This window comes from Condylura cristata, unplaced genomic scaffold (genome assembly GCF_000260355.1).
Source record: "Condylura cristata isolate star-nosed mole 26May11 unplaced genomic scaffold, ConCri1.0 scaffold00030, whole genome shotgun sequence".
Classification (NCBI taxonomy): domain Eukaryota; kingdom Metazoa; phylum Chordata; class Mammalia; order Eulipotyphla; family Talpidae; genus Condylura; species Condylura cristata.
In genome coordinates, this window is record NW_004567131.1 from 3320861 (window position 1) to 3343108 (window position 22248).

Genomic DNA, 22248 nt, shown 5'->3' on the forward strand with positions numbered 1-22248 from the left:
GCTGCTCCCCTCAGCAGTGTACTTTGTCGATCTGCCTGTTCTGCTCCCCACTCTGTCTCTGGTGAAGCCTCTTGCCACCCCTAAGCCTCTGGCCTGTACCCCAGTTCTGTATGCACAAATATTAAAAAAAAAAAACAAAAAAAACCAACTATTAGTATTAAGAAGTTAGAAATATTTTTAAAATTAACAACTGCAAACGTGATTTCATTTAAATTTGTTACTATGAAACCAGGATTAGAAATGTGGGCTGGGCCTGGGCTCTTTAGGTTATATGAAAAAGAGAATTTTTCTGTAATAGAGAAACTAGCCACAAATTGAATGAGGACTAAAATTTAGTTTGTCTTTTTAACCCAGATCTACGTAATAAGAACTAAGAAACACTGCTTTCATTCTCTGAGCATTAGAAGCTTCTCAGTGAAATGGTTACCCCAAAGTATTTGGTCCTTTCTCTTTTTCACCATGCTTATAAACACAGCATCAATGTGTATAATAGTTGGGAACTTTTTCTTTGCATTTTTATAGATCTGCTGTCCGAGGAGGTCAGAGTGTTTACGTATTGTCTCATTCATCCCAACGGAATCCCCATGAAGTATAGAAGGAGCAGAGGGTGTCCCAGTTACAAAGATTGGAAAACTGAGTCAGTGGTGACATGCCTTCATTAAATTAATGATCTCAGCTCAGTTATCTCTGTTTCTCTTGTTAATTGTAGAGACAAGCTATTAAATGGACCAATGAGCTTGAGCTATCTTTATATCCTAAAGGTGGTGTCTCCAGGTTAACAGCAATTTAGAAATTGAGTAGGTGATTCCTTATTTACTTTGTGGTATATACTACATTAGAAATATACAAGGTTATATTATAGTACAAATTTTGCAACAGTCTGGTACAGTAGATTTATCAGACATTTTTGATTTTCCTAGGAGAAAACTGCAGATACTTTTCCATTGAGTTCTGTTTTATCTGTGTTGTAAGGATATTTCAAAAATTGTATATTCTGAGCAACAGTCCGTATTTTGTCAGCCTTGACTTGGGAGTTCGGAGATTATCCTCTTGGTTACAACAAAGAGTCCCAGAGTGATGGCTGCCCACCAGCTAGAAAGAAGGTTGGAGACTTAAAGTGGTGACCTTACATTCACTGTGCAAATGAATTGAGAACCAGTTCATATTGCTTACAGAGTGATTCATTCAAACATAGTTTCTTTGTTCCCAATGGTTTAAAATCTTGATTCTGCTATGTCCCCTCTTTGGCAGAATGAGGTAGAGAGCTGTGCAGTGATTAGACAGGAACCCTGAAACCAAAGACTCTTAAAAGCTGAAGAAAAATCAGAATTTGAAGAACTGTGGCGTCCAAGCATGCTGTAAGTGCAGTGGGCAGCAGATGTCCCCTGGGCATCTCCACTAGGCGCCCACACACTCCAGCCTAACAAGCCCCAACTGGACTCCTGACCCCTCCCCCTGCCCTGCAGCTGTCCTTCCTCCTGTGGTTAACGCTCTCCCACCACCCAGGCTCTTCAGCTTCAAAGCTTCCTGTCCCTTCTTTTGCCTCACTCCCATCCCAAAGTAGCTAGCCACTTCTGTCTTAGTTTACCTTAGAACTGTCTCCTGGGTTTGACCCTTCTTTTCTCAGTTGGAGCTTTCATTATCTCTTGCCTGGACTACTGTAGCTATCTCCTAACTGGGCTGTATCTTCTCCCCTCTCCTGTCTGTTTTCTGTGCTGTTAGTGATAATAAATACAGTAAGTTTTGTCCTCACAGCCTGTGGGCTACTGCCCAGAAAGCAGAGTATGGCAGAAGCCTCTCCCTCTCCAGCCCCTGCTTATCACTCTGGCCTGGTCCCCATCTCGTCCCTCTCCCCACCCCCTCCTGTGGCTCCTTCATTTCTGAGCTCACTGTGCTACCTCACGTTAGCATTTCCCTTTTCCAAGAATCCTTCTCTCTGCCAAATTCCTTCTCATTCTCTAAGAGCGCTGGCTTGGTTGTCATTTCCTCTGTGAAGCTTGTTCTGGTATCCCCAGGCTCAGTTAGTTGTTTCTTTCTCTTTATTCCCGAAGACTTTTATTCATATCTATATTGTAGCTCTTAGTCTGTATTCTGATAACCTGGTTTAGTAATTGGCTTTCTAATTAGACTGAGTTCGTAGAGGACAGAGATAATGACTTGCTCACTTTTGTGTCCCCTGTTCCTCACATTGCCCTGGCATGTAGTAGGTGCTCAATATATGTTTGTTGAAATAAAAATGCACTTGTAAAAATCCTGAAATATGAAGACAGTGGCAAAACAGGAAGCCCAACTGAGTGATCTTTAACATTTCTAAAATGTTAAAATTTAGCCCTTCTTAAGTTTATCATTGTACATATGTTCATGGAGTTCCTTAATAAGTGGGTGGTAGCCCCACTGTTGCCTTGAAAGGCTTGAAAATCAGTTTCTCTTGCCCTGCTGTGCTTCCCACCCAGAAAAAAATCAAGAAATCAGGAATGGATAATTTAAAAAACTTCTTTGCAAAATGATTTTGTGTACTACCAAATCATTAAATATTTATTGAGTGCCTACTATGTGCAAGGCAGAAACACCTTTAGTAGTTTTCTGCTATGAATTACCTAATCAGGTGTAAAATGATCACACAAGTTCTAACATGTTTCTTAGTAAAGTTATTAGCATGATACTTAGTAGCTACTAAAGTAAGATGCATCTTTTCCTTGGGAAATATGTAAAATGTCTTCCTAATTTTTTATTGCAGTAAATAGGCAAGTCATGATGATACTACATTCAATGCTAGTTTAAGCCTAGGATGTTGATTCTTAAACAGAACATTGTATTAGTAGTTTTCAGTGAGAGTTCCTAGTGCACTGTATCCTGAGGGTTTTTCTCTAAAGTACAGTGCCCCTGAAGACATGGGGACATGCTGGCCCCAAGGGCCCCAACATTTAAGGCTTCTATTTTGTTTTGTTTTACCTTGCTTTTTCCTTGTAGGAATTCTTCAGATAGTCAATCTAGAAGCCCTTTTTGCTTGTTTTCAAAACAATTTTACATTGGGCTTGCTTTTTTTGTTGGTTCAATTATAAATGCTGCTACTTATCATCATTTTGAACTGTTACACACAACCATTAGGTTTACTTTCTTGTTCCAGGGAGTTTGTTGGTTATTAGTATGAAGATAATATCATTAGTATTCCAAGGCCCAATGGAATAGGTAGTAAGAAACTTTCCATTTTGAAAGGGAGAACTTAAGGTTCTGTCTGTTACTGTTTGTAGTAATACATTTGTTTGCTGTTGAAATTAAAACCTCCTGCCTCATCATTTATTGTACGTTCTACCTCTCTTATTTTTAAATCCTCCTATTTATAAAAGAAAAAAGAGATCATGTATAATACATATTTTAGTCCTTTGGTGTTTAAGTGAAACTTAAAGCTTATGCAAATGAAATAACATTCTATATACTTTTTTTAGGAAGCTATTGAATCCTTCAAAGAAGCTTTGAAGCAAAAAGTTGATTTTATTGATGCATATAAGAGTTTGGGGCAGGCCTATAGGTAAGTAAAGTAATGATTATTAGGGTAGAAGTGAGGATGTAGAGTTGGGGAGACAAGATGGCTTCCTGTAATAGGCACCTTTGAAAATTTATTTATGCATCCAAGAGCTGGGGTATAGGCCAGAGGTGTGTGTGTGGAGTGGGGAGGTTGAAAGGATGGATTGACTAGAGATAGAGTGGGGAGCAGAACAGGCGAATCTACTGAAACACACTCTATGGGGAATAATGGGCAAGACTGGTCTGCTGTGCCATTTGGGCTGGCTCCCTGGCCGTAGATGGGACTTGTGCTACAGTGGCTGCTGATACCTTTATAGTGCCAAGATCCAACCCTAGGAGATCCTAATAGTGATCTTTGAAAATACTGCATCCCTTAACCCAAAGAAGTGGCATAGGCATGGTGAGCTTTCTAGGGTTATTTTGCAAGGTGCCATTTTAAGCTGTTGAGTTACAGATGCTGTTGTTTTAAAAGCAGTAACCAAGGTTAATTCTCCAACCACTGTGGTCTGTTTGAAGATTCCTAGAATAAAGAAATAGGAAAGTTACACTTGTGATCTCTCTCCTTCAGGAATGATTGAGTTCCTATTACTTGTCTTTCTGACTCTATGCATTGCCATGACCAACGGGCTATTCTCACTTTTGACTTTAAATATTTGTTTGTACTCTGCCCTAAAGATGAGGATGAAAAGGGCTCAGGATTTGGTTCTAATTCTGGACTGCCCCTTTTACAGTTGGGCATCCTTAACTTCTCTGTACTTCTAAGTTCTTGTTTTAAATATAAAATAATGGGCCTCCCTGGTGGCACTGGATTTCAAATCTCAGGGCTATCAAGCTGTTGCCAGCCACTACAGCATGAGTTTGATCCCCGGCTAGGGAGGTGACTCACATGGGGCAGCAGATCTCTCCTGTCTCACCCACTGCTTCCCTCAGTGTGTACTTCTGTATTTCTCCCTTTTCTGCTCCCCATTTTCACCCCACCCCCAACACGTCTGGCTTACTCCCCAGTTCTTGTATATAATAAATAAATAAAAATAAATCTTTTAAAAGTATGTAAAAATTAGAAAAGAATGATAGTAACAGAGATTTCCTTCAAAAGTCAGTTGGATACCTTATTTGGGGAAGACTGAACTCAAGAACTTACTTATCTGATGTAATATTTAGAGAAACTCTTTCACTAACTTGCATAAGGAAATATTGAGTTTTGTTTTGAGCTTAAGGGATGCTATTTATTCCTGTCCCAAAGAATTGTTGAAAATATAAGTTGAAAACAAAGTTGAAAGCACCTACTAAATAGTAAAGTGCTGTGTAAATTTAAGTGGTGTATATTTTTAAAATATTCATTATCTATAGAAAATTATCATACTTGATATTTTGAAGGTACTTATATTGTAAATTTAATGTAAAATGGCTGGTCAGTAATTACCATTTCCACTATGAAATGATCATGATTCTAAAATATGCTTTTTTCCCCAGAATTTTAAATTGCATAATTTCTAATTTTTTTATTACAAAAGTTTATTTTTACATCATTTTGTACATTTTTTTTTCCATCTCCATTGTAATCCCCGCGGGTTTCCCATCACCAAATCACCTGTGTGCCATCACCATAATCCCGTGCATTTCTCCCCTCCCCCCCGTTTTTGATCCCATTCCCCACACTTCCCCCACAAAATGTCTCTGGTATATGGTTGTTCATTATTTTTGTTATTTTCTCGCCTGGTCCATTATACTCCTGCTATGAGTGAAACCATCCCGTATTTTTCTTTCTCTGTCTGGCTTATCTCACTAAGCATGATCTTTTCCAGCTCCATCCAAGTTGCTGCAAAAGACATGTGTTTCTCTTTTTTGGTTGCTGAGTAATATTCCATTGTATATATGTACCACATCTTTTTTATCCAGTCATCTACTTTTGGGCATTTGAGCTGCTTCCATGTTTTTCCAATTGTAAATAAAGCAGCAGTAAACATGGGGGTACAGGTATCTTTTTCAACCAGTGTTTTTGTGTCTTTTGGGTAGGTACCTAGCAGTGGGATTGCTGGGTCATAGGGAAGCTCCATGTTTAGCAGTTTGAGGAACCGCCAAACAGTTTTCCATAGTGGTTGTACTAGTTTGCATTCCCACCAGCAGTGCAGGAGAGTTCCTTTTTCTCCACATCCTCACCAATTTCTAATTTTTAAGTAATTTAATTGATGAAAAATAAAAATTTAAGCCTATGAATTGGATTCAGAATAAATATCTGTATGTTATTATAACCCTTCTACTTTCTTCCAAAGGAGAAGTATATGTTTCTATATAATTGCCACAATTTTTCATAGATTTTTTACACAAAGAATTGAAGAAAGGGGTATAATAGCATTTGCCTATGGAAATCAATAAATTAATTTTCCCCAAAAGAATTTCAAGTGTGATTTGGTTATCCTATATTTTGGTAAGATTAGAAAAAGTAAGTGGGGTGTGATCTATCAAGCACTACATAGCTCTAAGTGGTAAAATAAGAAAGAAAACACACACATCAAAATGTCTTAGCATATATTGATCCATAATCCTGAGGATAACTTAATTGTATGTTTGTTGAAATGTCTGTCCTTTTTTTGGTAATTGTTAAATACCTAGAGAGCTGGGCAATTTTGAAGCAGCCACCGAGAGCTTTCAAAAGGCACTGTTGCTCAACCAAAATCATGTACAGACCCTCCAGCTCCGGGGAATGATGCTTTATCACCATGGCAGCTTACAGGAAGCCCTTAAGAACTTCAAAGTGAGTATAAGTAAGAAGCTCTGTAACTAAAGTTCTTGGCTTTTTCTTCGAGAAACTTTAGTAAAGCACATGCTAGTGTGTAGAGGGTGATAGTCATTACACCTCAAGACGAAGAAACCAAAAACAATTGCCTAGTTTACAGTGTATGTATTTCATTTTAATTAACCAGAATGCTGATACTAATGCAACATTTTCTCTTTCTTGTCTCAGCGGTGCCTCCAGCTTGAGCCTTATAACGAGGTGTGCCAGTATATGAAAGGACTTAGCCATGTTGCAATGGGACAGTTTTATGAAGGGATAAAAGCACAAACTAAAGTTATGTTAAATGATCCTCTCCCAGGGCAGAAGGCTAGCCCAGAGTATCTTAAAGTGAAATATCTGCGAGGTAAGTCAGAAAATGACAGAATTGTTAAGTTTTAATTCTCAGTGGTGTAGAAACCACATTGCTTGTCTGTCTTTTGTTCTGTAATAGGCAGTTGAGTCTTGAAGAAGCCCCTTAATAATCACTCCCTGCTTAATAGTATCTGGCTTACAGGTGGAGTGCTTGTCTTCTACAGGCCAGTCCAGTGCTTTGTCTGTTCCTTTGTGTGTTTTCTTTCTAAAGTTAACAAACTTTTACTTAAGTCAAAAAACCATTTTAAATTAAATGTGACAGTCACCTGGGTTTTGTCACATCTCACCCAAAAATAGGAATGCTGGGAAAGTTACCCCTCATGAGTTACACTTTAATTTGTCATTCTTTTATATCAGAATTTAAGTGGGGATAAAGGTGAAAGCAAATCTTTTGGTTATTCATTAATGAGCCATAGTCTTACCTTTTCTCTGCCATATATAAAGATATTTTTTGTTTTTCATTTGAAGATGTCTTATCTTTCCTTTGTTGAAATTAATTTCAATACATTTTATTTAATTCAGCATATCACATTAGTTCACCATATAATTAATATGGAAACATCATTCATTACATAGTTTGCATTCTTTTTCATACTAAGTCTGGTATTGGTATGTATTTTACACTTTAGAACATCTCAATTTGAATACCAAATTTTCATTGGAAATGCTTGATTCAGTTATAAATCATTACAATTTAATGTTGAAGAAAGTTTCATATATGCAAGCTTTTCCAAATAGACTGCTTTTCTACTGAATTAAATAACCACTTTTAAAATTTAATTCAAATTAAATAAGATAAAAAAATTCATTTTTTTAGTCACACCAGCTACATCTTAAGTACAAAATTTTAAGTACAAAATCTGCCTTTTCTCATAGAAGACTATGAAGTGCAGCCAGGATTACACCCCACATAAAGTAAACCTACATAAAGCCAGGTGGTAGGGTCTGCGTATTGTATAGCACAGCTCTGTACTCTAAATTATAATTCCCTTACTCCTTATTTAGTAGATTTATAAATTACAGTCTTAAGGACAGTGCACTTCACGTCTGATTTCTTTCAACATTGTGTCTATGGCAATAAGCTGTAGTTATCCAGTCAGTAGATAAAATTGTATATGCAGCCAGTGGATCTACCACTTGACAGAGAAACAGATTCTTTCTGGCACTGAACTTAGATTCTCAGACTTGAAATGTAAGATCCTTTGTGTTGTTCATGAAGATAGTTAACACTTGGCGGTAGTGAAATCAGATTGGCCTTGTATGACTGTTCTAATTCAAGTCAGTGACAAGTTACCCTAGTTTTCATATAATATATACTAGTAATTTACCAAAATTGGAAGTCTCCTTTATGAATTCTTAAAATTAAAAAACTTACAGGTATTTGTATAGCAACTAGCTATAAAAAAATGTTTCTTTCCCTGTATTTGGGTATATCAAATCTCATTTTTATCTGCAGAGTATTCTCGATATCTCCATGCACACCTTGATACGCCCCTTACAGAATATAACATTGATGTGGATCTGCCTGGAAACTTTAAAGATCACTGGGCTAAAAATCTGCCTTTTCTCATAGAAGACTATGAAGAGCAGCCAGGATTGCAACCCCACATAAAGTAAGTACTTTAGATGAAGATAATTTTTTTTCTTTTTCAAGCTTTAAAGCTATAAATTCATCATGATAGGTATCGATCAACCATTGACTATTCATGGTTCTAATGATTTGGTTTTGGATTTGATTGTCTGCAGATATTTAGTTTATAAAATGCCTTGAAACTTACCATTGAATATCAGTTTCCTTCTAACCTGAATTCCCTTCCTAGCTTTGGGCCACTTTCAAACTTCACATGTACTCTTACTTACTGACAGTTTTTGTTGTACACTTTTTTTTTAAACCATGTTACAATTAAAAGTCATTATAGGGCCCTCCCTGGTGGCGCAGCTGGTTAAAGCACAGCACTAAGAAGCTAAAGCCACTTTAGCATGAGTTCGATCCCCTCCCTGGAGGTGATCACATGGCGTGGCAGACCTCTCCTGACCCACCTGCTGCTCCCTTCAGCAGTGTATTTCAGTCAATCTGTTCTGCTCCCCACTCTGTCTCTGGTGAAGCCTCTTAGTGCTCCACACCTCTGGCCTGTACCCCAGCTCTGTATGCATAAATAAATAAAAAAATCTTAAAAATAAAAAGACATTATGTTTGAAAGTTTGAGATCACACTGCTACATTGCTGCTGATGCTCTGTGGCAAAATGGATGTGGCTAAAGGGCTGTCCCATTAAAAATCAGATTTAGAATAGAAATTAATCCTGTGAGGCTCAGCAATGCATTAAAAATTAGGAGACATGTATAAATATTAGCCCCTTTACTCTCTAAAACGAAAGGAAAGAGGAGGATTCAAACTAGAGTGGTAAATGGGAATCACATTTAAAGGAAAGAAAGTGTCCTGAATGCCACTTCTAACAGCTGTTATCATGGAGTGTCTTGAGCACAAACAGATGAGCTTGCTGAACTTTAAAGGACTAACATGATTTCATATTGGAGGCCTTCCCAAGATTTCAGAAGCAAATGAAAATCCTCCCTGTGAAAAAATAAGTGTCAGTTAAGGTTCCATGTTCTCACAAACAAGGATCATTAGTGTGAGAATCAAAAACCAAGATCACCAGATGTATTTGTAAGTAGCAACAGAAAAACAAACAACAGACTTAGATGTTCATGTACTTCAGATATTGGAGTTGTTGAATACATACTCAAAAAAATAAATCCAAGTTTCTAACTCCTCCATAGAGTTAGAAACATGAGCACGAAGTAGGAAATTATCAAACTGACTAGAGATTTAAAAAAATCATAATGTGAATAAATACACTGAGAAATAAACAAGTGCCATAGTTTAAGAGATTTTATTTTTTTTTTTTTAAGATTTTACTTATTTACCCATACAGAAATAGTGTACAGTCCAGAGGTACAGGGCAGTGAGAGGATTCACCAGAAACAGAGTGGGGAGAAGAACAGGCTGGCTGTCAAAGTACATTGCTGAGGGGAGTAGCAGGTGGGTCAGGAGAGGCCTGCTGTGCCATGTGGATCACCTCCAGGGTGGGAATCGAACTCATACTGAAGTGGCTGCAGCTTGGCTTAGCTTCGCAGTACAGCACTCCAACCTGCTGTACCATCAGCAAGGGCCCGAGAGTCTAATTTATGATAATGTAAGAAAGCTAATTAAGATTTAGTCTATTCAAGCATTATAATTAACAAACTTGACTTACTAGTCTACTATAAAGCTTCCTAGTCTACTAGTAAGTCTACTATAGTAAATCATTTACAAAGATTGACCACTGACTATGCATACTTCAAATATAAAATAATATCATATCTGACCATGGCATCTTTAAAAATATATATGGAAAAAGCCCCTTTTACTTGGAAAATGTAGAAGTATACATATTGAAATATGGATTAAGGATGAAGTCACAGTGGAAATTTAATACCAATATTTGTGTAATGTATTGAAATCAATAATGTAAAAAATACTAGCCTAAAGTGAAAAATGGAAATCATCCCAAATGTCCATGAACACAAGAATGGATCAATGTGTTAATGTAGGATATTATCAAGCAGATAAGTAAACGACTTATATTATCAATGTGGATTAATTTTAAAATATAACCAGTAAAATCAGCAAGTTAGTAGACTACATATCCCTCAGAGATATATTCTATAGATTTGCTTATGAGCTTCATAGGAAACATGTATGCCATTTGAATTTACTGCCTAAGGACACCTTTCTAAGAAGGTATCCCAGATGTTCACACAAGGAGAAGCAAATAATGGTCAGATGTGCTCTAAATTGTTAGCTAGTTAGCAGTGTTAACAACAAGCATGGGATGGTGGTTGTGCACATACGCTTGTAAGTATTTGATCTTAATTTGTATTTGGTTCTGCGTGAAGCACTAAGTGGTCACAGATTTCTTCATTAATTTCCAATAGAGAGAGTAATTGCTTTTCAGATGACAGTGCATTGCCATTTGTTTGTTGTATGTAATTTTTTTTTTCCAGAGACGTGCTACATCAGAATTTTGAGAGTTATAAGCCTGAAGTGCAAGAACTGATTTGTGTAGCAGATCGTTTGGGATCATTAATGCAATATGAAACTCCCGGTTTCCTTCCAAACAAGAGGATACACAGAGGTGAAAATGGAACTTTTTACTTTTGACTTATTGAAAATGGAAATCTTTATGGCATAAGAACAAAAATTGTTAAATCATGTTTGGGTTTAAAAAATGATTTTCTGTGCTTTACCCAAAGTCTCCACATGGTCAAAACAGACATTGTGACCAAAACATTCACATTGAACTCTGAAAGAGGCCCACTTCCAGCCGGGGACATTGCACTATTGCAGTAGTGTAGGATATAGTGTGGGATAGAAAATATACATCTTAAGTCATTACTGACCGTGAGACAGCTGATCCACAGAAGCTGCATCCTAACTATAGGAGTGAGGGAAAATTTGAACCCCAAGTTGCTTCAGTGGAGGCAGAGTTGGGAGAGACGGCTTTGGGGGTGTGTCTAGATTCCTATGAACGATTTTAGATTTAGTAAGACTATCATGGCTGTGACTTTTCTCCTGACTTATTAACTAGTCAATACTTGTGATTCTTTCCTTATATGACTCTGGAGTTGTCACTGAGACTGTAGAGTGAGTGAAAATCAGTCCCTCCAAATTGCCCTTAGAAACTCAGTGTGTTTCAATACTTTTTTTCTTTTAGCCATGGGTTTGGCAGCATTGGAAGTCATGCAGGCTGTGCAGCGTACATGGACCAACTCGAAGGTTCGCATGAATGGAAAAACACGACTAATGCAGTGGAGAGACATGTTTGACATCGCAGTGAAATGGAGACGGTAACTAATTTCATATGAAAATAAGCTAGAATTCTTGTAAGTTTCCTCTAGTTATAGGTTCGGAATCCTGTTTTGTTGACTACCAGTAGTCCTTTTCAGTTGCTGTTTTTTCTCTAAAGTTTGTTAAAGGTTGTTGGCATCATTAGACTTTGAAATACACTCAGGCAAAGACTTCTACATGTTTTATTTTGAATGCTTTTTTATAAGGTCTTCATCTTTAACAAGTTCTATTTTTATAGGATTGCTGACCCAGACCAACCAGTGCTATGGTTAGATCAAATGCCAGCACGAAGTCTGAGTAGAGGTTTCAACAACCACATTAATTTAATCAGGTATGAACCTGAATGCATCTTTCCTATTTTCATAGCAATTTATTCTAAATAGGTCACAGAGATGATAAGCAACCCAGTCTTCTTTCCTGGTGACTTTTTGATGAGGAATACACAGACCAGTTTGGCTCCTGCAGGGCCCCGTCTGCATTCCTTTCCTCTAGCTAAGTTGCAGAGAGAAAGGGAATACTGCCATGCTCCTTCTCCAGCCTCTTTGATGCAGAATGCAATTGAAGGATACACTGCCAGAGTTTTGCCTAGGAAGTCAGCCTTTAAAGGGTCCAGAACATTACAGAAAGTAATGAGGTGGAGAACACTGCATTTACCAAGTATCCTGATGCTGTTTCATGTCTCAAAAATTCCTTGACACATCTGTTGTGGTAGGGGAGGTTCTTCCTCTTTCACTCCACACACACAAAGAGCTGGGATCAGTGACACAGGACACTTAGCTGTTGTCCTGAAAGAGCAAACCTAGTTAACTGAGGAGCCGGTTTTGTCCAGAGACTGTAGGTTGGGTCAGAGATGAGATCTCCCTCTTCAGTCCTCTCTTGTGCTTAGCTGCCTTCTAAATAAACAGTTGGTATCAGAGAATATCAGCTTCAGGGGGCTCACTGAATATCATTTTAGTGAAATGAATGTTGTATCTAAAATGTTTCTAATCCTGAAGCTTGAATCAATAAAATACTATTCTACAAAACATTGACATTTAAATTTAATGTTCCATTAAGTGGCATTTAGTGGAAATGTCATTTGTATATTTATTTATTTTTATTTCTAGAAAATACATTTTCCCAATTGGCTTGTATATTCTGTCAAATATGTGCTCATGTGTGTTGTATGCCACAGAGACACACAAAAAGGGTGCCTGGACCAGCCTTCAGGTGCTGCCCATGTTCTTTGGAAAGATAGAAAGCAGAGAGAAGCAGATGAAGCATGGACCTTCATGAGGCAGGCATGCTCAGGAGAGGATGACTAATTCTGATGACTGATGATTAGTTTGCAGTTAATAGAGCGTTAGGAGTCAAGGCTGGAAAGATAGGCAGAGACAAAAATATAAATAACTTTGTAGTCTATTCTGAAGCTGTTTTTCTTTTTTCTGAAGATGATGGGGAGCTATTCAGAAGCTGCAAGTAGAAATGGGCACAAACAGATTTAATTCAGATGATCATCTTGGCTGTCAGTGATGGAATAGGTTAGAGAAGAGCAGAAACTCTGGGTGCAAGGGAATAGGTTAGAACATTGCATTAATAATTTAGGCAAACATGTCTCAAGGTCTGGAAAGCTTTGTGCACATGAACTAGACAGGAAGAGGTAGATAGAGAGAAGGCACAGTCAGGAGCACAGGTGGTGGGTTGGAAATAGGGGAGAGCATTAAAGGACAGGGAGGCCATCCATTGCTGCCGTCCATGTCCATAGCTGTCTCAACAGCTGAACAGGTAGCAACAGGACAAAAAAATAGGTGGGCATGTTTGGAGACAGGAGCTGCAGGGAGTGTGTGTTGTGTGTGGGGGGGGCAGTGCTTGTGAGATAGTATGAACATGAGGTTGGCCGTGCCCCTGGGGAAGCCAGGGCGAGGTGCCTGGAGCCGCTGATGTGCGCATGTAGTTAGTACATGCAGAGTGGTTCAGTGTGTCACTCAGCATTTGGGGTGTTGGGGGAGAGTTTTAGAAATGGGGTGGGGGAGGTAGTGAAGGTATGTAGGGTGGGTAGAGGAGATGAAAACTGCGAATCGGCTAGACAGCAAGAAAGAATGTTAGCAGATAATGCTACTGGGAAACAAGTAGGGGGAGAGCCATCCATAGAGGAAATGCGCACAGAAGTTTGACCCTCATTTAAGTACCTGAGGACTTTTCTTCCCATTCTGGCATCTCTGTGGCTAAGTTTGGTGCCATTTATATCAAAATCATCACAAGCTTGCGAAGATAGTTCTTCTACTCTTCATTGGTTATAAGCAAGCATTATTCTCATTATTCATTTGAATGAATTTTTAAATTAGATGTATTTAGAACATATACTTTTGTAATTCATATTTTTTTTTTCTTTCAGGGGTCAGGTGATTAACATGAGATACTTGGAATATTTCGAGAAAATTCTTCATTTTATTAAAGATAGGATTCTTGTTTATCATGGGTAATCCTTCAGTTTTCTTTTTCATAGTAATGGAGGGATTTCATATATCTTCTATTAGTTATTGTTTTGGAGTTTGAAAACTAGGCCTGTTGACAGATTAAACAAAGTATATCTAATTTTTACAGGGTTCTTAGAATCATAAAACTCTTCATAACCACTTAGCAACTTTTGTCTCAATAGCTTCACAAAATCATGGATCTCAACTGAATTTTTAAATCTAATCACAATGTTATGACTTTTCTAGTCTCTCCTAAAAAGCAGAATGTTTTGTTGGATTTCTTTATCAACAATTTCAGTCTTAATATTCATTCTCCCTCACCTCAAAAACAGTATAATGTAGATAGAACATTGGTGTGAAAACTTAATAGAATACTATTTGAGCAGCTTACAAAGAAAAAAACATTGACTTCTAACTTCAGAATTGGTAGGGAATTGAGGACTAAACCCAGACCCACTGGAGTACACACAGAGTCTGGTTATCACCCAGTCTTCTTTTCCCTGTTCACTTCCAGATGGGCTGCTATTTTTAAAATTTTCATTTCTCGCCCCAGACTCATTTGGATTAAACCACCTATTATTAGGAACCTTAGTTGTGACTCATACTGAAGGGTGATTTATGAAATTATTAATTACTGCAACTGTATTAATTTTGATTGCTCTCTCTTTCTTTTTTAAAGAGCTAATAACCCTAAAGGATTGTTGGAAGTTAGAGAAGCTTTGGAAAAGGTACACAAAGTAGAAGACCTTCTTCCCATTATGAAGGTAAATTTATCATCAAAATCACTGTATGTATTTTTGGGGGGGAATCAAAGCTATAGCACTTTAAAAAAAACTTAATTGTTAAATGCATGCTTATTAATATCATACTGTATATGTTTTAAAATGTGTAAGCATACTGCTTGAAAACACTAATAAAACATACTGAATATTAACTAAAATAAAATAAAGCCACATGTATCAGATTCAAACATAAAAGCAAGTCTTTAAGGAAGTAGCTGGTAAAAAAAAAAACAGGAAAGAAGGTAGATAGGAAATGTAGGTTGCAAATATGACATTAGTAATTCTCCTCCTGTTGAAAGATTGAGGATTTCAGGCTGGTTCTTGAACTTCAGTATTTTATCTTAAAGGAGGTACCTACAGCCAAGTGACATTTTAGTGGAGAGGGGAAGGGATAGCAAGCAGATCTAATAACGGGAAAGTAGTTATCAGCGACATTTGAATTCAAGATAAGGGATACTTCAGGGGAGAGGAATATATTGTTTAAAAGTATAATCATTAAGAAGTTAGAATTTCAGGAACCTCTCCTCCTCTCAGGAATACTACTACCCCAAAGTGTGCTATCAGCAGGTACATTTGATATGTTCAATGAACAGGAACTTGAATAAATGCTCTTACAGCTGAAGTAGATACAATTAATTTATAGCAATAAAATTTAAGAAGTTTATGTGAATGACCAAAGAATAATCAGTGATGTGCTTTGTCATGCGTGCAGACTCCACACTGGCATCTCCATCTCCCCAGGCTTGGGCTGCATCTTGCATGGTCCAAACCCCAAGCACTTAACTACTGAAGAGCAGCGACTCTAGCTAGATCTACTGAAGGGGGTTATTGCCAGGGCCGCTGACCTGATATGGTTAGTCTTTTCAATACATCATTAATTCAGGTGGCATGTTCAGAGGTTCCACATACTGCATTAAATTGAAATTCACAGATCCTAGTTAAAAAATTGTTTAAAAGCCAATGTAGTACTGTAAGTGATAAATAGTAGCTTGCAATAAAAGATAAGTAGCTTATAATAACGTATTTCCGTATATATCAACATTAGGCACATTTTTATGAGAAGTCATAAAAAAGTAGCCAGTTGCTTATACTTATATGTAAAAGCATAGTGACTGAGATACACATACAGCCTAGTGTGTGTGCTGTGTGATGACTGTGTATCATGGGCTATGGTGTCACTGGTGACATGTTTTCTGAAATAGTAAACTGCTTAGTGAAGTCCTATACAATGTACAGTGCATTCTTTTCTCAATTTACATGCTGCCTTCCTTCTGGAAGAATCATTGTGTATTTAAACCAGATCGCAAATAATGGAGTCTCGTTCCAGATCTAGGGAATTGTTAGATTATACTGATTAGACTGTTACCAGGTTCTTTGTCTACATGAATGTCCAGTGGGGCACTGAAACCATGCAGGATGAGACTGACCCCACCCTGTGGGACATCTAGCAGCCTTGGATACCCCTGCTGATTTCCCAGTGTAGCCCCATATAATCACTGTAACCTCTAAACTCTCCCTTCAATTCTTTAATGTCCCCCAGTGGGCAGAATGGCTTTATTGAGGGCCACAGGGATGCACCAGATAGAAAGAAAACTAGCTCACGTTGTTTCTAGTCTTTGGGTTTACTGTGGGTATTGGAGGCATTTAAATGCATGATATTACGCAGAAATACAAAAACAACTTAGAGAGATTTTGATATTTTATTTAAAAAAGGACATGATGGGCTGGCAGGCTATAGTAGCTTAGCAGGTGGCTGCGGGACCAGACTGTCGTCCTGGCGCCTGCCTTCCTGGATGACATCCCATTTTCTGCTGTCATGTCAGAGGTGCTCAGACTGCTGTGGCTAGTGTATCCTGCTTCCCGAGCATCATGGACACGTTGTTGTGGTTTTTAAGATTTATTTACATATCCATACAGAACTTGGGTACAGGCCAGAGGTTACAGGGGTGGTGAGAGGATTCACCAGATAAAGAGGGGGGAGCAGAACAGGCTGACTGACGAAGTATAGTGCTGAGGGGAGCATTGGGCAGGTCAGGAGAGGTCTGCTGCGCCATGTGGGTCACCTCTGGGGTGGGGATCGAACTCATGCCGAAGTGGCTTTAGCTTCTTAGTGCTGTGCTTTAACCTGCTGCGCCACTAGGGAAGGCCAACATTGCTGTTTTTAAAGGCACATGCAGAAAGTATGTATATAAAGCAAAGTATATGTTAGGAGTACTTGGTGAGATGTAATACCTTGACAGCTTTCCCTGAAGTACACTGTGCTTTTGGTGAAAAACTTCAGTTAAAAAACACCTCAGTGGCCCTCCCTGGTGTTGCAGTGGGTTAAAGCACTGCACTAAGAAGCTTAAGCCACTTGCCCATGAGTTCGATTCCCGCCTGCCCCGGAGGAAATCCACATGGCACGGCAGACCTATCCTGACCCACCCGCTGCTCCCCTCAGTGGTGTGCTTCGTCTGTCTGCCTGTTCTGCTCCCCACTCTATCTTTGGTGAATCCTCTCACCCTCCGCATCTCTGGCCTGTACCCCAGTTCTGTATGAATAAATAAATAAATCTTTAAAAAAAAAAAACACCTCAGCCTCCCTCCAACTAATTAGCAAATAATGTGAACTCTAGGCCTTGAGGACCTGCAGTTTCCTCATCTATATGGTGGAGAGCATGTCTTGTCTCACCTGTGCATTGTGAGGATGAAAGGGGAACTGTGTACAGTCAGTCTTAACACTTCTCCCCTAAAAGTCCTTTTTTATCCTGAAAGGTATTTCTGGTTCCAGTTGCAGCCCTGGGCTCTGCTGTTGTCCACACTACCTCTGTCCATTCACTTCCTGGTCCTTTGGGACTGTCAGTTCACACCTGCTGGGTCCTGTTGCTTTTAGAGACCTTCACCCCCATTTAGTATTTTATGTGAAGTACGACCTGCTTCTGTTTTATCATAGTTTCTCTCTTTCAAGTCTGTCAACCCTTAAAAAAAAAGTTGGCAACATTAAATAATTGAATTTGGGCAAGACTGTTCTGGAGTAATGATCACACCTGTTTCATTTCAGTTTTGTCAAAAGTATTTTAAACAAAGCACTGATTTCTGCAACTAGATTCCTATTCATCACTCCAGAGGGCTGTTGTTGAGTAGCTCCTGAAACAGACTTCTGATCTGCAGAGTTGGAGTGTGGGCTGGTGTGAAATTCCCCAGTTTACAAATCTAATTCTGACTACTTTTCAAAAGAAACATCACACTATACTTTGAGCACTCACAGGAACTTAAGGTGCTTTTTGAGTTCCGGGATATTAGGTACAGCTTTTCTGCTAAGTTCCCGAGTTGCCGCCAGTTGAGCTGAGTGTGAAAGGAAGATCTAAAGGGAACTCTTAAAAGCGGGCTGCTGCGGGCAGCCTAAGAACCTTTTTTGTTGAGATTTTCGCTGGTTTCTGGTAGGGGGACGAAGAGAGTAACTTGGGGCTCAGGTTGGTGTTGGATTGTGGGCATAGATGGGGTGCCCTCAGTCACTAGTCGCCTCATTACAGAGTGTCTCTGAGCCCCCTTTTCCAAACAGGGGAGTCAGTGTCTGGAGTAGCTGCTGACAGGTTACAGTGAATTATCGCCTAGTAACATGAAGTTTCTTTTTCCTTGAAAGCAGTTTAATACTAAAACAAAGGATGGGTTTACTGTGAACACCAAAGTTCCCAGCCTCAAAGATCAAGGGAAGGAATATGATGGATTTACAATTACTATCACAGGCGACAAGTATGTATGCTCCCACGTGTGGGTGTAAAGTGTCAGCATGTGTATGTTCTACATGTGCCCCAGGAGGGCCAACTTTGTTCTGAAATGAAAGCTGTCCAGGTTCAGTTTGTGACACTTGAAGGATGATTCCAAGAGATGGTAGTTTCTGTCTAAATCCAAATAAGTATCCAGATATTTAGTTTCCATTGTGGTTTGTTGAATGCATTCTTCTGGGTTCTCCAAGTTCATTATGGAGAATATTTTAATAAAATGAAAAAAAAGATGAAAGATTAGGAGATTGAAGGTCATTGTAAATTTTTACTGCAGGTTTTAGTGTATTTCATGGGTAGTAAGTCCTATGGAATAAACAGATACAGACTAAAACTAATTTTCTTTAAAAACTGAGATTATACTATGCATGTTATTTTGTAACTCATTTCTTTTCTACCTTTACCTTTACTTTATCTTAAACAATTTCCTATATGCTATTCTTAAAAGCATTTTAATCGCTGCATAGTATTCCATCTTATAGATGCTGTCATTTCTTCAGTTTTTTTTCTGTTATTGACTAAGAGGTGCATCCCATTTTTTTCCCACTTTATATGTAGCATTGTTTTTTTTGTTTTTTTTTTTTTAATGTAGCATTGCCTTTAATAGTTCAACTGTACTGCTTATTCCCCGAGGTTACGTCCTACTCCCAAATGTGGTCTCTGTCACTCCTATCCTGATTTTTAAGACCCAAGTTCAGACCACTTCATCCACGAAGCAGAACCTGTTTCTCCAGTGTCTTCCAAATAAGATCTGATGGCCTTCTTTTCAACACAGATGAACTGTGTTATGGCCCTAACTTTGTTAGACCTTGTTTCCCCCTCCCTTCCTTGATAAAGGCAGCAGCTGGGTTTTATTCTTTGTGGGTTTTAAGAACTATGTTCAGCATTTTGCTGCTAGCATCATAGTAAATACTGGTTGTATCAAATGTATATCCTCCATAAAACCTTATGTGGAGCTAAGCATACAGCAGAAGCTTAAAACATAAAAAAACTGTGAAGTTTCCAAACTTTTTCTTGACACACAATTCTTACCTCTGATCCTCAGTCATAACAGGGTAGCTGTTAAGGGTGTTTTAAGGGCATTCTTTACCATGTGTTGTTGGTTCCTTCTTTATTGGCTTAAGCTCATATAATAAGTACATATTATACATAATAAGTACTGAGAAAAAATGTTATGAAAAATTTGCACATGTAAACATATGCCATCCGTATTTACAAAATCAGGATGCATTTTAGGCAGATCTTGTACACATCAGTATGCTCGTTGATTTTTTTAACTTTCTGTTTGGGGTTCTTTGAATCGTATAATACATGCCTTTGACACGTGGTATTTTATACTTAGGGTTGGCAATATACTATTTTCTGTGGAAACTCAAACCACAGAAGAAAGAACACAATTATATCATGCTGAAATAGATGCACTTTATAAAGATCTAACAGCAAAAGGAAAAGTACTCATTCTTTCATCAGAGTTTGGGGTAGGTTTTTGTTTTTTTTCCATTTTATCCATGCTTCTTATGATTGATTCCTTTGTAAATCTTTAAAAGCCTAATCTACTCCTGTGTTGGGAATGTACCACTTATGCTTGATTGAAATCAGCTTTAATTTACCTATAAAGAAATCTTCTTGATAACCCTGTAGCAAACAATTCCTATATTTAGTAATTGCAGTTCTTGAAAGTGGTTATACTATGTTCTCTTATCATAGGTCTGGTCTGGACTTTGTCAAGATTTAAATGGAAAAGTTGGTCCATAATGAAACTGGTTTATGCTGCCCTTCAGGCCTTTTCCTGCCTGTGACCTCTTCCCTCCATGGCCCTCCTCAACTCGAGAGGTGCCCCTTGGAGCCACAGTCTGGCCTGTCATCTTTGTGGTGGGCCAAGAGAGTGGTGGGCGCTTTATCCATGTGTGGAATGGGCCAGTAGCCTTGGAATGTCACTTTTTTTCTAGTATTTAATCACTTAGCACACACGCACACACACGTAGTGAAACATCTAGATTTTTTATACATAGACAAGTATATTCAGCCCCTAATCTTGTGTAGGAAGGTGATTTTTCTACTCTTGGGGTAGAGAGGCTGTAGATGGAGAAGGCACGTTTGGTATTACAGTGTGCTTTGTTTTATTGTAACTCAGTTTATATTTTGACATTTAAACTTACATTGAAGATTAGAGAAATGTCTAAGTTATCAGAAAAGGTTGTAATTTTAAAAATATCTGGGAGCTTCCTGCCCACCTATAACTATGCAGATGCCTTTCTTTTTTTGTTTCCTCCTTTTCCTAATAAACCAGTTCTTTTAAAAATAAATTAAAAAAAATCTGAAGATATGTTGCTCTAATTGTACCCTTTCATTAGGAAAAATGCTACAAAAATTGTAAAATATTTAACAATGCAGATAGTAATGACTTATAGGAGAGGAACTGAAATTATCCTTTTCCTTATAATGTTTCTTATATGTCTTGTTAGCTAATAAAAAACTGGTTTATATATAATCTGGTCTTTAAGTTCATGAACACGTGTTTTTTTCTTTGTAGGAGGCTGATGCTGTTTGCAACTTAATCTTATCCTTAGTTTACTACTTTTATAATTTAATGCCACTCTCTAGAGGATCCAGGTGAGTTACATCCTGTAGTTATAAAGTTTTTAGGCTGAAAGGCATGTTTTTTTTGTTTTTGTTTATTCTGAGTCTTATGTATGTAGATACAAAAGTAATACATGCAATGGCAGCAAACACCCTTTTGTTTTTCAAAGTCCCCTGCAAGATTTTCGCTTGGATCGACCACATCTTTAAAAGATTTATGATAGTTCTTACAGAGTACGCTTAAATTTTACATGGCAGGGCTTCATTATTTGACAAAAATGTGCTGATGTACCATATTTACATTGTATTCGCTGTATTTTAATTTCAGTGATGTATATCAAACTATTACCCCTCCCTCTCTACTCTGACTCCCAATTGTTGGTCATTTATTGACCTTTAGCTCTAATGTTTTATACTTTTGAATCACCAGTCATCTGATACCATTTTTATTAATTAAAATAAATTCCTGCTAAATATGAATCCATCCATTTTTTAAGTGTCATTTGAAAGCAAGAGATTTGTCTGTAGGTTTTCTTTTATCCTCTTTTACCCAATAGTTTGCCTAGTAAATTATGTACATGGCATATGCTGTTGCTAGCCTCTGTTTATTAGTATGTTTTAGTATTCATATATATTTTTTACATCATTCACTTTTGTGCAGTGTTTGATTCTCCTCTCAGGTGTAGTCCTCGTACAATTACCACCAGCAAGCCTCTCTTAACCATCACCAGTCTCTTGTAGTCTTCCTGCCTGTTTTAATCCTCCCTTGTCTTCCCCCTCCCCTGCTGTATGTCTCTAACTTGTTGCCTGCTAGTTTTGTCTTTTTTTTCCCTGACCCCTTATTTGGTTCTCCTGATTCCTCCTATAAGTGAAACCATTGATATTTTCTTGCTTACCTTTATTTAAATTTAAGTTGTTTTGGTCAAAATAATATACTTGAATCTTAAGTTTTGGTACTTTAGAAAGTAAACTTCCTAAATGGAGTAGTAAATTTTGCTGTAATGTTAAAAAAGGCATAGCAGCAAAATAGGAAGGTAAATATTGTAATATCATTTGTGCCCACTGAATGTATGCTATGCATAAGACCTACATGTACCCCCCTTTTTT

The 22248-nt window shown here is 38.0% G+C and overlaps 1 protein-coding gene across 3 annotated transcripts in view; it reads left to right on the plus strand.

The window, feature by feature from the left end:
- The window catches only part of TTC13 (tetratricopeptide repeat domain 13), a 59251-nt gene that overhangs the window by 33239 nt on the left and 3764 nt on the right, over positions 1-22248 (plus strand). For 2 of the 3 annotated variants that reach the window (XM_004691140.2, XM_012731407.1), the window contains 12 exons: positions 3447-3529; positions 6139-6280; positions 6491-6665; positions 8130-8286; positions 10720-10850; positions 11430-11562; positions 11802-11894; positions 13938-14021; positions 14699-14783; positions 18423-18532; positions 19904-20039; positions 21095-21174. In XM_004691140.2, coding sequence (XP_004691197.1) covers positions 3447-3529; positions 6139-6280; positions 6491-6665; positions 8130-8286; positions 10720-10850; positions 11430-11562; positions 11802-11894; positions 13938-14021; positions 14699-14783; positions 18423-18532; positions 19904-20039; positions 21095-21174 — 1409 coding nt within the window. The remainder of the gene's footprint in view (positions 1-3446; positions 3530-6138; positions 6281-6490; positions 6666-8129; positions 8287-10719; positions 10851-11429; positions 11563-11801; positions 11895-13937; positions 14022-14698; positions 14784-18422; positions 18533-19903; positions 20040-21094; positions 21175-22248) is intronic. The other variant, XM_004691141.2, reaches the window with a different exon arrangement.